Source organism: Hylobates moloch, unplaced genomic scaffold (genome assembly GCF_009828535.3).
Source record: "Hylobates moloch isolate HMO894 unplaced genomic scaffold, HMol_V3 SCAFFOLD_2, whole genome shotgun sequence".
Taxonomy (NCBI): domain Eukaryota; kingdom Metazoa; phylum Chordata; class Mammalia; order Primates; family Hylobatidae; genus Hylobates; species Hylobates moloch.
This window is the reverse complement of record NW_026652277.1, coordinates 80,734,473-80,748,221: the sequence shown is the minus strand read 5'-3', so window position 1 is coordinate 80,748,221 and position 13,749 is coordinate 80,734,473. Positions and strand designations below refer to the sequence as shown.

At 34.9% G+C, this 13,749-nt stretch overlaps 1 protein-coding gene across 1 annotated transcript in view; it reads right to left on the bottom strand.

The window, feature by feature from the left end:
• The window catches only part of ME1 (malic enzyme 1), a 231,401-nt gene that overhangs the window by 33,323 nt on the left and 184,329 nt on the right, over positions 1 to 13,749 (bottom strand). Inside the window, exon 7 of the mRNA XM_032152323.2 lies at positions 9,789 to 9,898. Coding sequence (XP_032008214.1) covers positions 9,789 to 9,898 — 110 coding nt within the window. The remainder of the gene's footprint in view (positions 1 to 9,788; positions 9,899 to 13,749) is intronic.

The following is a 13,749-nucleotide window of genomic DNA, read 5'->3' as shown; positions in this document are numbered from 1 at the left end:
TATGCAAAAAATATGGCTAGTGTATGTAGAGAATATATCATGACATGATTAGAATGATATTTTCCCCATGCAAGATATATTCACTAGAGTCATTAAACAGATGAAAGAGAATTTAAACTAGAAAGAGAGGTATAGATATCCACTTACTAAATAAGAAGTTATTCAGAAATAGTAGCTCAAGCTATATCTCTCTTGGATTCTTTTGAAGTAAACTGGCCAGAAGTTTGGATCTGGGGAACTCTAAGCTCCCTTCCAACTCTGAGAATCTATGATTTTAAGGGTTTCTATAAGATTTAACCAGTTCAAGCATCAAAGTTGAAGTATCATCAGCAATCACTGTATTTGTATTATTATTTTTATTTACATCGAATTGGACATTTACGGTCAGATAGACACAAAATATTCTAAAATTTCCTAACTATTTGGTACCTTATTTTCATATGGTTATGCTAGATCACTCAAAACTCAAAATGTGTTAAGTTCACACATTATATTTAAAGATCTATTTCATAATATTTCCTGAGAACATAATGAAAACACTAATCTTCCATTTATATAATTAATTAATAAAATCAGAAAGATATTTTTAGCACTATCAAAAATTTAACTTGAACATGATTCTTGTACGTGGCCTGGTACTACCTTGATTTAAATTTCATTGCAGAGAAGGGAATACATGTAGAAAATTGAAATTTCATAAAACTGTAAATTTTTACAATAAATTATTCCATAATAAATTTTACTTTAAGATTTAAAACTAAGCTTTTTATAAATCTGACAGAACTCATGCTTAGGTTTACATTCATACTATCAGTTTTTATATTTTATTTTTATTTTTTTATTTTGAGCCAGCGTATCACTCTGTCACCCATGCTGGAGTGCAGTGGCTAAAGGAGAGAACCTAAAAGAACATGAACATTTAAGGAATAGAGGGCAGAAAAATGTGTTATAACACATTTTTGTTATAACACACATTAACAGAAAAAAAAATGATCAAAGAGGTAAGAGAGCATATAGTTACCTGAAAACAGACAGAAGTAATGACAAAGAACAAAGGTCAATCAAGAAAGAAAATGAAAAATTGCTATTGGATCTTGCAATTACGTCACCTGTGACCTATCAAAGAGTCGTTTTTAGTGGCATGCATGATAGGGCTGAAGATGGACGGCAGTATTCTGAGGAAGAAATAAAAGGTGAAGAACAGGAAGAGCAGGTGTGGAACACTCCTTGGAGAAGCTTAGATAAGAAAAGGAAGAATGGGGTGAGGATGGAGATGGGGTGGGAGGGAAACAAGGTTGAGGCAAATATATTATTTTTATGTTTTTAAGGGAAGAAGGACATGGGCTGCTGGAGGGAAGAAAATAGAATTGAGGCAATAATTTTAAGACTTAAAGCAATTTAAATATGGTCTATGGTCATAGACTAAAGGGAAGAAGGCAATAGAGAGAAAGAGGTTGAAGTTACAGGAAAAGAAGCCATCTTTTAACCATGAACATCTTTCCCAAAGTGGTGGTGTGTCATTATTAGTGAGGCAAAATATATATATATATATTTTTGAGACAGAGTTTCGCTCTTGTTGCCCATGCTGGAGTGCAGTGACACGATCTCGGCTCACCGCAACCTCTGCCTCCCAGGTTCAAGCGATTCTCCTGCCTCAGCATCCCGAATAGCTAGGATTACAGGCAAGCACCACCATGCCTGGCTAATTTTTTTGTATTTCTAGTAGAGACAGGGTTTCTCCATGTTGGTCAGGCTGGTCTTGAACTCCTGACCTTAGGTGATCCACCTGCCTTGGCCTCCCAAAGTGCTGGGATTACAGGCGTGAGTCACCGCACCTGGCCGAGGCAAAGCAATTTTTTAAAATTCTTCTATGTCACATTCTTTTGTAATAAAAATATTTAACAAAATATTCTTACATTCTAATTCATGCGCTTTTTCTGATAAGTATTTGACAAAATATATTTTAATACAATAAAATAGTTTAAAATTTTTTTGCATTTTAATATAGAGAAATCTTACAGGATCTACATACAAATATATGATCTACACATAAAAATGTTTCAGAATGTTAATTGTAAGTCTTAAATGAGTATTAACTCAGAAAATCTATGAGTAAGAGGAAGAAGTATAGTCAGAATGCTATTTTCTTTCTTTCTTTGTATAACTTGTCTGCTACGATCAGTTATGTCTAGTATTTTGTCAAATAAGTGGTGACATAATGAAGAATGTCACTGATATGAGATGATGGCAAATTCCAAATTACAACATAAACAACAATACCACTTTGGAAAGGATACTAATGGAAGTAAAAAGCTTTGGTACTAAGTTATCTTGCTAATGAAAGATTATATATTAGGTATTTTTGATATTATGGCTCAACAATTGTGCCATGTTTGATCTTTTTGCAGTTGAAATAGTTATTCATAAATACATGCTCATTGTGGTAAATGCATTAAACAGTTGAAATCCAGATAAAGACAAAAAAAGTCACCTGTAATCTCACTGTGTAGCTGTAACCACTTTCAACATTCTGATGTATAGTTTTAACACATTTTTTCTCTTACTGATATGTGTATATTCAAAAAATTTTAATATATAAAAAATACCTCATTCCATACTTACTATTTTAACATGCTTTTTATCTCTTAAAAATATCTTGTGAATACCTAACCATGTCTATATTTTAAAATATTATTTTGTACAGTTATAATATTCCATATTATGGGTATATGCTTAATTCATTTAACCAAACCTCTAGTTTTAGATATTTAGAGGATTCTGATTTTTTGCTATTAAAAATAGCATTGCAATACTTTGTATATTTAATTTGCATATCATTATTTCTTCAGGATAAACTTGTACAAAAGAATTGTATCAGGTAAAGATCTGCATGTTTTTAAGGTTTTTGACACAAACTGGCTCCCGAAAAGTTGTATCAACCTATACTTCTACCATCAATGTATGCAAGTGCTCATTTTCTAAAAGCATCATTAACAGTTGGGTTTATAACAAAAATCTTTGAAAGCTTGATAGAGAAAATCAGTTTCTCACTTGCTGTTTAATAAAATTTTTAAAACTTAATAGTAAGGCTAAACTCCAAAAATATGTTTACTGGCCATGGTATCCTTTTGTGAATATCTGTTCTACCATGTCTGATATCGATCTTTTCAATTATCAAAGCATTCAGTATAAGATTTCACTATATTTACAAAAATGTAGCCTAATATATTAAGTGTATTTTAAAAAAATACTAACAAGTCAAACTAGTTTATTATGGCAAAAATTTCTATGTGCAATATTTAGAGTGTCATGTTACAGAGTAGCCATTCCAGAGGCTACTATGAGAAGAAAAATTTCTTTTTGTAGCTTATTTTAAATGACTAGAGGTTGAAACCTTATTTTTTTCAGTCTGAATTTGCTGAATTCTGATTGTCTTCAGATTATATAATTATGTGGCCAATTTCTTAATAGATTCAATTTGTGCATTTTTTCCAGTTTAAAATAATTTATAATGAGAACGCATTCATGTCTAAAATACATTTTGAACCAAAATCTATATTATTTAAGGTTATTTTAGATAACTAACTTAGTAGAATTCTAAGTATATACAATTTTAATCAAATAGTTTTCATAAATCATATCTTTAAATAACACATCTGTTAAAAAAAAAAAAGAAAAGAGTCCACCCAAGGGTCTAGTGTAAACACATTTATTTACATGGTAAGGCTGTAATGGTTAGATAATTATTTTTGTTGGCACTGGAATGCAAATTCTGTGCCTGCAGAGAGGAAAGTATTACATCTGTGGGCATAATGGTAAGAATATAAGGTTAAAAAGGTAAAAAAGAACCATACAGAGAAACTGTGTCATAAGAGCACAATTTTCTATGATGTGCAAAAAATGGTTTGGTCATTTCTAGTCAGAACCCCAATAACTTGCCAAAGGTTTTCTCTAGTCAGAGATTAGACATATTTTTCTCAAACCTATCTTTTTGTTTCCTAAGGCAGTAATACTTTAAAATTCCTATATGGAAATAATAGACTATATATGTGCAGATTATATTTTAGGCCGAATTAGTCGTGAAAAACTAGTTATTTAATGCCTCCATTGTGGTGACCTGCTTGGGGGGCATATTCTGTTGTGGATCCTCAGGGCTCCTTCATGCACTGCTCTTGACCTAGGTTTGGCTCTTGCTTTTGATATCCTGTGCGCCAGCCTTTAATTCTGATGTACCCCAGAGCCTGACCTCTAAATTCCTGGCCTTGATGGATAGAAATCCTGACCCTAATTGCTTGTTTTGTTTGATAATTTGAATTTAGCATTTGTTTTCTTAAACTGAACTGTGTTTCTTATTAACTCTGCATGATAATTTGAAATTATTTAATACTGGTCTTTAACTTTGTATGGACATTTACATGAGACCCACAAAATGAGAAGATATACAATATTAAAGGAATTCTGTAGTTTTGTTCAACAGTTTACTGGTGGCTGTTTTAGAGAACACTGCAAAATGAATTGACAAGTGACTTAAAAACACTGGTCTACAAAGCATGTGTTTGTAGCACCAAAGGCACTTTATCATTATTAAAACAGTATCTTCAAGTTAGTATGCAATACTGATACAGTTTGGCTCTGTGTCCCCACCTAAATCTCATCTCGAGTTGTAATCTCCACATGTTGAGGGAGGGACCTGTAGTTCCCACGTGTCGAGGGAGGGAGGTGATTGGATCATGGGGGTGGTTTCACCCATGCTGTGCTTGTGACAGTGAGTGAGTTCTCATGAGACCTAATGGTTTTATAAGTGTTTGGAAGTTCTTCCTTCTCTCATCTCTCTCCTGTTGCCTTGTGAAGAAGGTGCTTGCTTCCCCTTTGCCTTCTACGATGATTGTAAGTTTCCTGAGGCCTCCTCAGCCATGAGAAAGTGTGAGTCAATTAAACCTCTTTCCTTTATATAAATTACCCAGTCTCAGGAAGGTTCTCTGTAGCAGTGTGAAAATAGACTAATGCAAATAATATTAAAATCAGGCTGTCTTTCTATAGCTCACAATTCTTAACACCTGGAAATTTCCAGATTATTCCATTTCTGAAATCCTATATTCACTTTTCATGAATACTCAAAAAAGAAATTTAATATAAAAAAGAATAAAACACAGTTTACTTAACTTAGGCATCTTTGTCATGAAAATTGGCACTGAAGGAACAATGTAATTAACATCACAAAGAGTTTGGGGAAAAGAAAGATTTGACCAATTACTTTCAAGTATCTCAAAGGAAATAAAGACTCAGGATTTTTAAAGCCGTTAAATGTATATAGCTGCCATACTAAATACTTAAAGCATGGTGAATTTTAAAAATTATTATATATATACTTTTTTTATTTTTTATTTTTTTTGAGATGGAGTCTCACTCTGTTGCCCAGGCTAGAGTGCATTGCACAATCTCAGCTCACTGAAACCTCCACCACCCGGGTTCAAGGGCATCCTGAGTAGCTGGGACTACAGGTACGCACCACTATGCTGGGCTAATTTTTGTATTTTTAGTAGAGATGGGGCTTCACCATATTGGCCAGGCTGGTCTTGAACTCCTGAATTCGTGATCCGCCTGCCTTGGTCTCCCAAAGTGCTGAGATTACAGGTGTGAGCCACTGTGCTTGGCCTAAAAATTATTATTTATAAAGTGCTTTTCAGTTTATAGGGTATTTCTACAAATAATTATTTTGTCCTCAATGTAAACTCCATGAGAGAAACATTATCATCCCCATTTTACATTTAAATTTTCTTTGATCACCTCATTTCCAGTAGCATTCACCTTTATTCCACTTCGACTGACTTCCTTCTAAATTTCATCTTGTGCTTGCCATCACTCAGAACCAACCCTTGAAAGTATTGCATGAGAATACTTTACTCTTGGTCTACAGTCTCCTATCTTCCCAGGCCTCTAATTCAATCATCCTTATTATACCTGTTCTTCAACCCCATTGGAACGTCTAGGCCTTTCCCCCATCTAACAGTCTTTTTATCTTCACTTTCTTCCCTATCCAGCTTAGTGTCATGGTCATCATTTTAACCTTAGCTCTTATCCCACTGTCCTTTCTTTGCACAAATACAATAAAATATCTAACATAGATGAATCCAGCTGTTCATTGTGGCCTTGCCTATTCCTGAACTGTTGAACTCAAGCTGCTCAGCCAGCATCATGATACATTTACAGTATTAATTTCAACTGAATCTGCAATGTCTGCTGACTGAATCCTTTTATATTTCATAGTCCGTTGGCTCTCTAGTTCTCTACAATAGTTCTTTCAGATCTGTTTTTTTTTTTTTATTTTCCTCAAACTTCCAATCCTGTTATTTCAAAGAAAAATTGGAGGCTATTACATATATTTTTTGTTTTCCTCAAACTTCTTATCTATTGTTTCAAAGAAAAAAATAGAAGCTGTTATGTGACTTTCTGCCACAGGTAAGAAATTAAACACAGAGAGGTTATGTAAATTGGTCAAAGTCCATAGTTAGTAAAGGGCAAAGCAAATCAGTGTGACTCTATAGTCCATGCTCTTAACATCTACATTTAAGAGTGTCTCTCACTTGATCCATCTCAGTTACTGCCCTGCCATTCTTCTAGTTCTTCAAGGCAAAAGCCTAGGCTCCATGCTTGGCTCCTTCCTCACCTTCACTATCAACAACTAATTACCTGTCTACTTCTAACTTCACTGGCACTTTCTTAGAGCAAGATGCCACCATCATAGATTTCAGCAACAGCCTTCAAATGTGCTCCAATTCAATCCTGTTCTCTAGACTGAAGACAGTGTGAATAATCTTTCCAAATGCAAACCTACCCAAGCCAACCTACCAACTCCTTAGTTCAACGCTCACCAACTCCTTCATGTTTAATTCTTTAGACCAAAGGTTGATAAACTCTTTTCATATAAGGCAATACAGTAAATATTTTAGGGCTTGTGTGCCATTCAGTGTCTATCCCAGACTTAATTCTGCTATTATGGCATGAAAGCCACTGTAAACAATATATAAACAAGTGGGCATGGCTTTGTTGCAATAACTTTACAAAAACAGGAAGTGGGCTAGATTTGGCTCACAGGCTGTAGTTTGCCAACCCCTGCTTTAGACATATTACGTTGATTGGTTCCACTAACATTAAATACTTTCTGTGGGCTTGGGGCTGTGTTAATGACAAGTTAATGACACAGTGATGAACAAAATAGCCATGTTCTCTGCCTTCACAGAGCTTAAAATTTAGTTGGAATGGAGATACTAATTTTTTTAATTGCATAAATAGGTCAGGCATGGTGGCTTATGCCTGTAATCCCACCACTTTGGGAGGCTGAGGCGGGTAGATCACTTGCGTTCAGGAGATCGAGACCAGCCTGGCCAATGTGGCAAAGACCCATGTCTACTAAAAATACAAAAATTAGCTGGGCACAGTGGCATGTACCTGTAATCCCAGCTACTCAGGAGGCTGAGGCAAGAGAATCACTGGAACCCAGGAGCAGAGGTTGCAGTGAGCCAAGATTGCACCACTGCACTCCAGCCCGGGCAACAGAGCAAGACTCTGTCTCAAAAAAAAAAAATTGCATAAATATAGAAAAATTCTACTATGATAAGGAAAAAAGAAAAATAATTAGTGCTATGGCAGCCTATGAGGTGGAATTGACCCAGACTCAGAAATTCAGAAGGGTTTACTGATGAATGTCATAAATGAGATGAGATTTGAAGAGGGGAAGAAAGGGTATTCTAGGATGAGAGATCAACATTTGGCTAGACCCTTAAATAGGAAGAAACCTGGCTCATTTCAGGACCTGAGAAAGGAAGTGTGGCTAGAATGGCTGAAGAGAGAAATGGGTCAGACCATGCATTTTGGGCCACATTCAGGATTTTCATCTTTATCCTAAGTACAATGAAAATCCATCAAATTATTTTGAGGAAGAAATAATAAGATCAGATTTCTATAGCAAAAAGAAAATTATCTCTGTTCACCACAAAAGCCTCAGCACTTAGATCTACATCTGACAAATTGTAGAGATACTATGCAGAAAACATATAAGAAGGGGAAGCAAGAGTAAATGTGGATAGATTACTTAGATGATAGTAATTTACACTGGGGTGATGAGGAGAAATCTATGAAAAACACAGATTTTGATGACAGGAAATGAGAAAGGTTTAGTGATAGACTATTTGGTGGGAAAGCTGAAGAGGGAGCTATCAGCAATTCACTGAAAATGAGAACAGTGGAAGAAGGTCAGATTTGGTGGGAAAGCTGAAGAGGGAGCTATCAGCAATTCACTGAAAATGAGAACAGTGGAAGAAGGTCAGGTTTGGTGGGGAAATAAGAGTTTCATTTGGGGGTAGGTTAAGTATGAGATAACTTTGAGATATCCAGCAGGAGTTTTAGTGTTGTTGTTGTTGTTGCTGTTGTTGTTGTTGTTGTTGTTGCTGTTGTTGTTGTTGTTGTTGTTTGAGACAGGGCCTGGTTCTGTCACACAGGCTGGAGTGCAGTGCCATGATCATGGCTTACTGCAGCTTCGACCTCCTGGGCTCAAGGGATTCAATCCTTCCCACTTCAGCCTCCTAAGTATCTGGGACTACAGACACACACCATCATGCCAGGCTAATTTTTGTATTTTCGTTTAGAGACAGAGTTTCACCATGTTGCCCAGGATGGTCTCGAACTCTTATGCTCAAGCGATCTGCCTGCCTTGGCCTCCCAAAGTGCTGGGATTATAGGTGCCTAGGTGGACATTTTAAATAAAGACGTGGGTATATAGACCTGGAATACAAAGAAGTCTGGGCTGGCAATATAAATTTGCTAATTGAATGTGTGGACTTGAGTATATACCTAAGAACATATAGCAGAACAAAAAGAAAAGGACCTGGCACTGAGCAGGTCATTTAAAAATGAAGTGTTTTGTCATTTAATACCTAGACAGGAAAGGATGAACTTGCAGAAGAAAAAGAAAAGGCAAACAGCCAAAGAGGTAAGAAAAAATCAGCAGAATGCCCTGACATGGAAGCCAGAGGAAAAGAGTATTTCAAGAAACAAGGTGAGTCAACAATGTGGAATGCTGCTGAAAATTCAAATAAGATAAACACTGGAAAACATTCATTGGAATTAGTGAAATGGAAGCCATTTGCAATCTTATTTCAAGTTGCAAAACCTCTTTATGGTATTTCTCCTCAGCACATCTACCTGTGCTTCCCCCTACCTTCCAATAATGAAACAGAATCCATAAGATTCTCATAGTAAGACATGTGTATTGGGGGGTGGGCTCTGCATGGATCTGGAGAGGATTAAAAAACTAGAGCTTGAAGCGGAAAAAATTTGGCAGCTTAGACAAAAGCAGGTAGCCAAGCATCTACAATCAAAGACAAAAAGCAAAATGCAGCATACTACATAAAGGCAGCTCCTACTGGGGTAAAGCATAAAAATTGTGGCTAAGATAGGCCGAAGAGAGAAGTATGTACACTCTTATTTTTAAGCAATGAATAATATGGTCTCATACATTTCATTCTTTGTTTAGCCATAATCACCAGGGATTTTGTCAGATTTCTTGGAGCTCATTTTCTAGCTAATGGATAATATGGTATATTATAGAGTCAGAGAGTACTTTTCTCAAATATATGCAACTAGATGAGAAATCGTATGTGACATCAGCAAGCATAATTCCTGGAATTTAAAAGGTACTCAGTATATATTGATTGAATTTGAATCATTATTACAATTATGAACTAATTTCAGACATGTTATTGATCCATATGCAGTGAAAATTTTGTTACCTTGAATATCATCATTGAATGTGCAATACTGGTTTCGATACTTGTTTAGGAGACGAAATGCATTCACATTGGCAAAATCTTCAAACTGAATAAGGCAATTCATGCCATACCTATGGGACAAAAACATTCATATTAGAAGAGGCTAATAAAATGCTATTTAAAAATAAACTTTTAAAATTAGCCCATAGAAATAGGAAAACATTATTTCCTTTTAAAGGTTCTATCTTGCTGCTTAAGTATATATATGTAATATAATATCTGTTCAGTAAATATTTACATGCTTACTACAGAAAAGGCATTGTGTTGACACTGTGAAATAACATAAAATCACCAAAATATGTTCCCTTTCCTTAAGGAATTTAACTTTTAACAGAAACAAAAATTTTTGAAGTAAATAAGAAGTAATATAAAAGTGGTATAAACAAGGAATGATAGGTGTTCCGAATATAGATATCACTTCTGGCTGTGATCAAAGACAAAGCAACAAATGAACTGAGTTTTAATGAATAGTTGTAATTTCAAAAGTAGAGATGTGGGGTTTTATAAGCTGAGGAAAAATAGAAGCAAAATAACTGAGGTGAAAGATAAAAAAGAAAAATGGTTTAAAAAATGGTTTAAAAGCCCTATTTGGCTATAATGTGGTAGTAAATGTAATGGTGTAGTGAAAGATACGGTCAGATCTTCATTGTGGCCCTTCCATTCCTCCCATCTAGCTTCATGGGTAAACATGCTTTCTTCAGTCTCTTTTATTAGGGCACTGATAAAACATTCATGAAGGTTGAGTCCTCATGGGTTAATCACTTCCCAAAAGGCCCCATCTCTTAATACATTCACAATGGTGACTACATTTCAACATATACAACTTAACATGTAATAGCAATAATTAGACCATAGCAGCAGCTTTTACAAACCTTTTATTCTCCTGGTCTCCCAAGTCTCTTACCAGTCACTACCTCAATAAGATCAATGGTAGAGAGAACAATATTAACCTTCTCAGTTTTCCCCTACATTAAAATATTTTGTACTTTTATTTCTATTTTCTTTCTCAACTTGTGAGAATGATTCTTGCTTCCTTGTTTTGAACCTCCCTATGGACCTTACGGAATCAACTGCACCTCTCTATACTAACAGCTTCAATTTCTCCTTTACCACTGGTCCTTTCCTGTCTCCAAGCATTTTCAGGACTACCTGATTTTAAGACCACCTCCCTTGACCGTGACAAAATCAAAGCTATAGCTACTTATCTTTCTTCCCCCGATGTCAAACCTCTCAGAACAGAGAACGTTAAACCTTGCACTCATTTCTCACTTCTTGTCAACATTATAATTCAAGGACAGTCTCAAACTACTACCCCCTGATATCACAAGGCAGATGATTTTTCTCTCTTTTTCTTCTGATACAATAAAAAAACTCTGTCTGTTATTTCCCTTCAATTATGTTAATTTATATATAATTACATATTTATCCTGGCTAGACTATCTTTTTAAATTACTGTAAAATTCACAGGTGAAAACTGGCGTTAACGTTTTATTATTATTATTTTTTATTACTAGTGTAGCCTAGCATCTTTTTCTACATCTATTCGTCATCTGTAATTCTTTCTGGAAGATTCTATGTTCACTTGTTCATTTTTATATTGTTATAGTTGTTTTCTTTATTATTTCATAAGAATAGCACCTTCTGTTATATATGTTACAAATGATTTTTCTAATCTAGTACACTGTGCCATTAATTATTTAGAGTGTTCCTAATTGTTTTCACCAAATAAATTTTAAATTTTTATGTGGTTAAGATCTTTCAATCCTTTTATTTATGGTTTCTCCTTTGATGAAATGCTTACAACAGTCTCCTCTACATATATTTATTTAACTATGAATGAAAAATTTCCTCACTATATTATAGATTTAGAAAATAGTTAACCTCTAAATCTGGTATACTTTTACTGTTAGGCCATAGATTAAAAAACAAGCTATACCAAAATTTCTGTTTTCTATATAATCACCCAACTATGCCAGCACCGTTTATTTAACAGTCCATCCTTCTCCTCATCACCTATAATTAGATACTGTATTCTGATATATAGTAGGGTCTGTTTCTGTGCTTTCCTATTTTATTCTACTACTCCTGATGACAACAAATATGTTTTCCTTTATAAGATATTACACATACACACTTACTCTTCACAACCACTCTATGAAGTAAGTACTATTATTATTCTCAACCAATAGGTGAGGAAACAGGCACACAGGTATACCACATCGGTACTGCTCAGTAATGATAGTCTAACAGTAATGATTAGTCTTACTAATCTATCAAGAAAGAAATACCTCCCTGCTTTAATTCCTACAGCTTTATAGTGATTTTAATATTTGGTTCTGTTAATCATCTTTTATCCTTCTTTTTAAGTATTTACTTGGCTGCCATACTGGTTTATAAGCATAGGCTCTGGAGTCAGAGCTCCTGGGATCAATCTTGTCCTCCTTACAGACCGTGCATCCTTAACTGTTCTGTGCCTCTGATTTCCTATCAGAAAAATGAGAATAGTAACAGCCTATTACCATAAGGCTGTTAGCAGGATTAAATGAAGTGATAAACATTAAGTGCTCAATGCAATGACTGGCACGTAAGTACTCTATAGCCACTTAAAAATCTACAGATTTTAAAAAATGATTTAATAGTTAACAATAGAAGCCATAGGCAGGTAAATAACATTCTCAAAGGGCTAAGAGAAAATAACGGTCATCCTAGACAAAGCTATTCTTCAACAGTAAGGTTTATGCAGCCAAGAAACATATGAAAAAAAAGCTCATCATCACTGGTCATTAGAGAAATACAAATCAAAACCACAATGAGATACCATCTCACCAGTTAGTATGGTGATCATTAAAAAGTCAGGAAACAACAGAAGCTGCAAAGGATGTGGAGAAATAGGAACGCTTTTACACTGTTAATGGGAGTGTTAATTAGTTCAACCATTGTGGAAGACAGTGTGACAATTCCTCAAGGATCTAGAATCAGAAATCCCATTTGACCCAGCAATCCCATTACTGGGTATATACCCAAAGGATTATAAACCATTCTACTATAAAGACACACGCACATGTATGTTTATTGCGGCACTATTCACAATAGCAAAGACTTGGGACCAACCCAAATGCCCATCAATGATAGACTGGATAAAGAAAATGAGGCACATATGTGCCATGAAATACTATGCAGCCATAAAAACGGATGAGTTCATGTCCTTTGCAAGGACATGGATGAAGCTGGAAGCCATCATTCTCAGCAAACTAACACAAGAAGAGAAAACCAAACACAGCATGTTCTCGCTCATAAGTGGGAGTTGAACAATGAGAACATATGGACACAGGGAGGGGAACATCATCACACCGGGGCCTGTTTGAGGGTGTGGGGCTAGGGGAGGGATAACATTAGGAGAAATACCTAATGTAGATGATGGGTTGATGGGTGCAGCAAACCACCGTGGCGCATGTATATCTATGTAACAAACCTGCACATTTGGCACATGTACCAGAACTTAAAGTATAATAATTACAAATAAATAAATAAATAAATAAAATTAAGACATCTTTAGATAAATAAAAATCAAAAGACTTTTACTAAAGAAACTTCTAAAAGGTATATTTCAGAAAGAACAAAAATAATCCCAGTTTAAAAGGCCTATGTATAATAAAATGGTAAAATGTAGGGAAATACAAGCAATTTTTATCCATATAAAATAGTAATAAAAATAAGTCTACTTCTAGCATGACAGAGTGAAGAAGCTGGCAAATTCATTCCCTAAACAGCAATGATATTGCAAGACAAAATATTTAAAACAACCATTTCAGTGCTCTATAAATCACTAAAGACAAAAAGAAGCAACAATTTAAAAGTAAAATGGGATAGTGGGGTCAATTCTTGAAGAGAACATAAACTTTTTCTACTCCTTTTATGTATG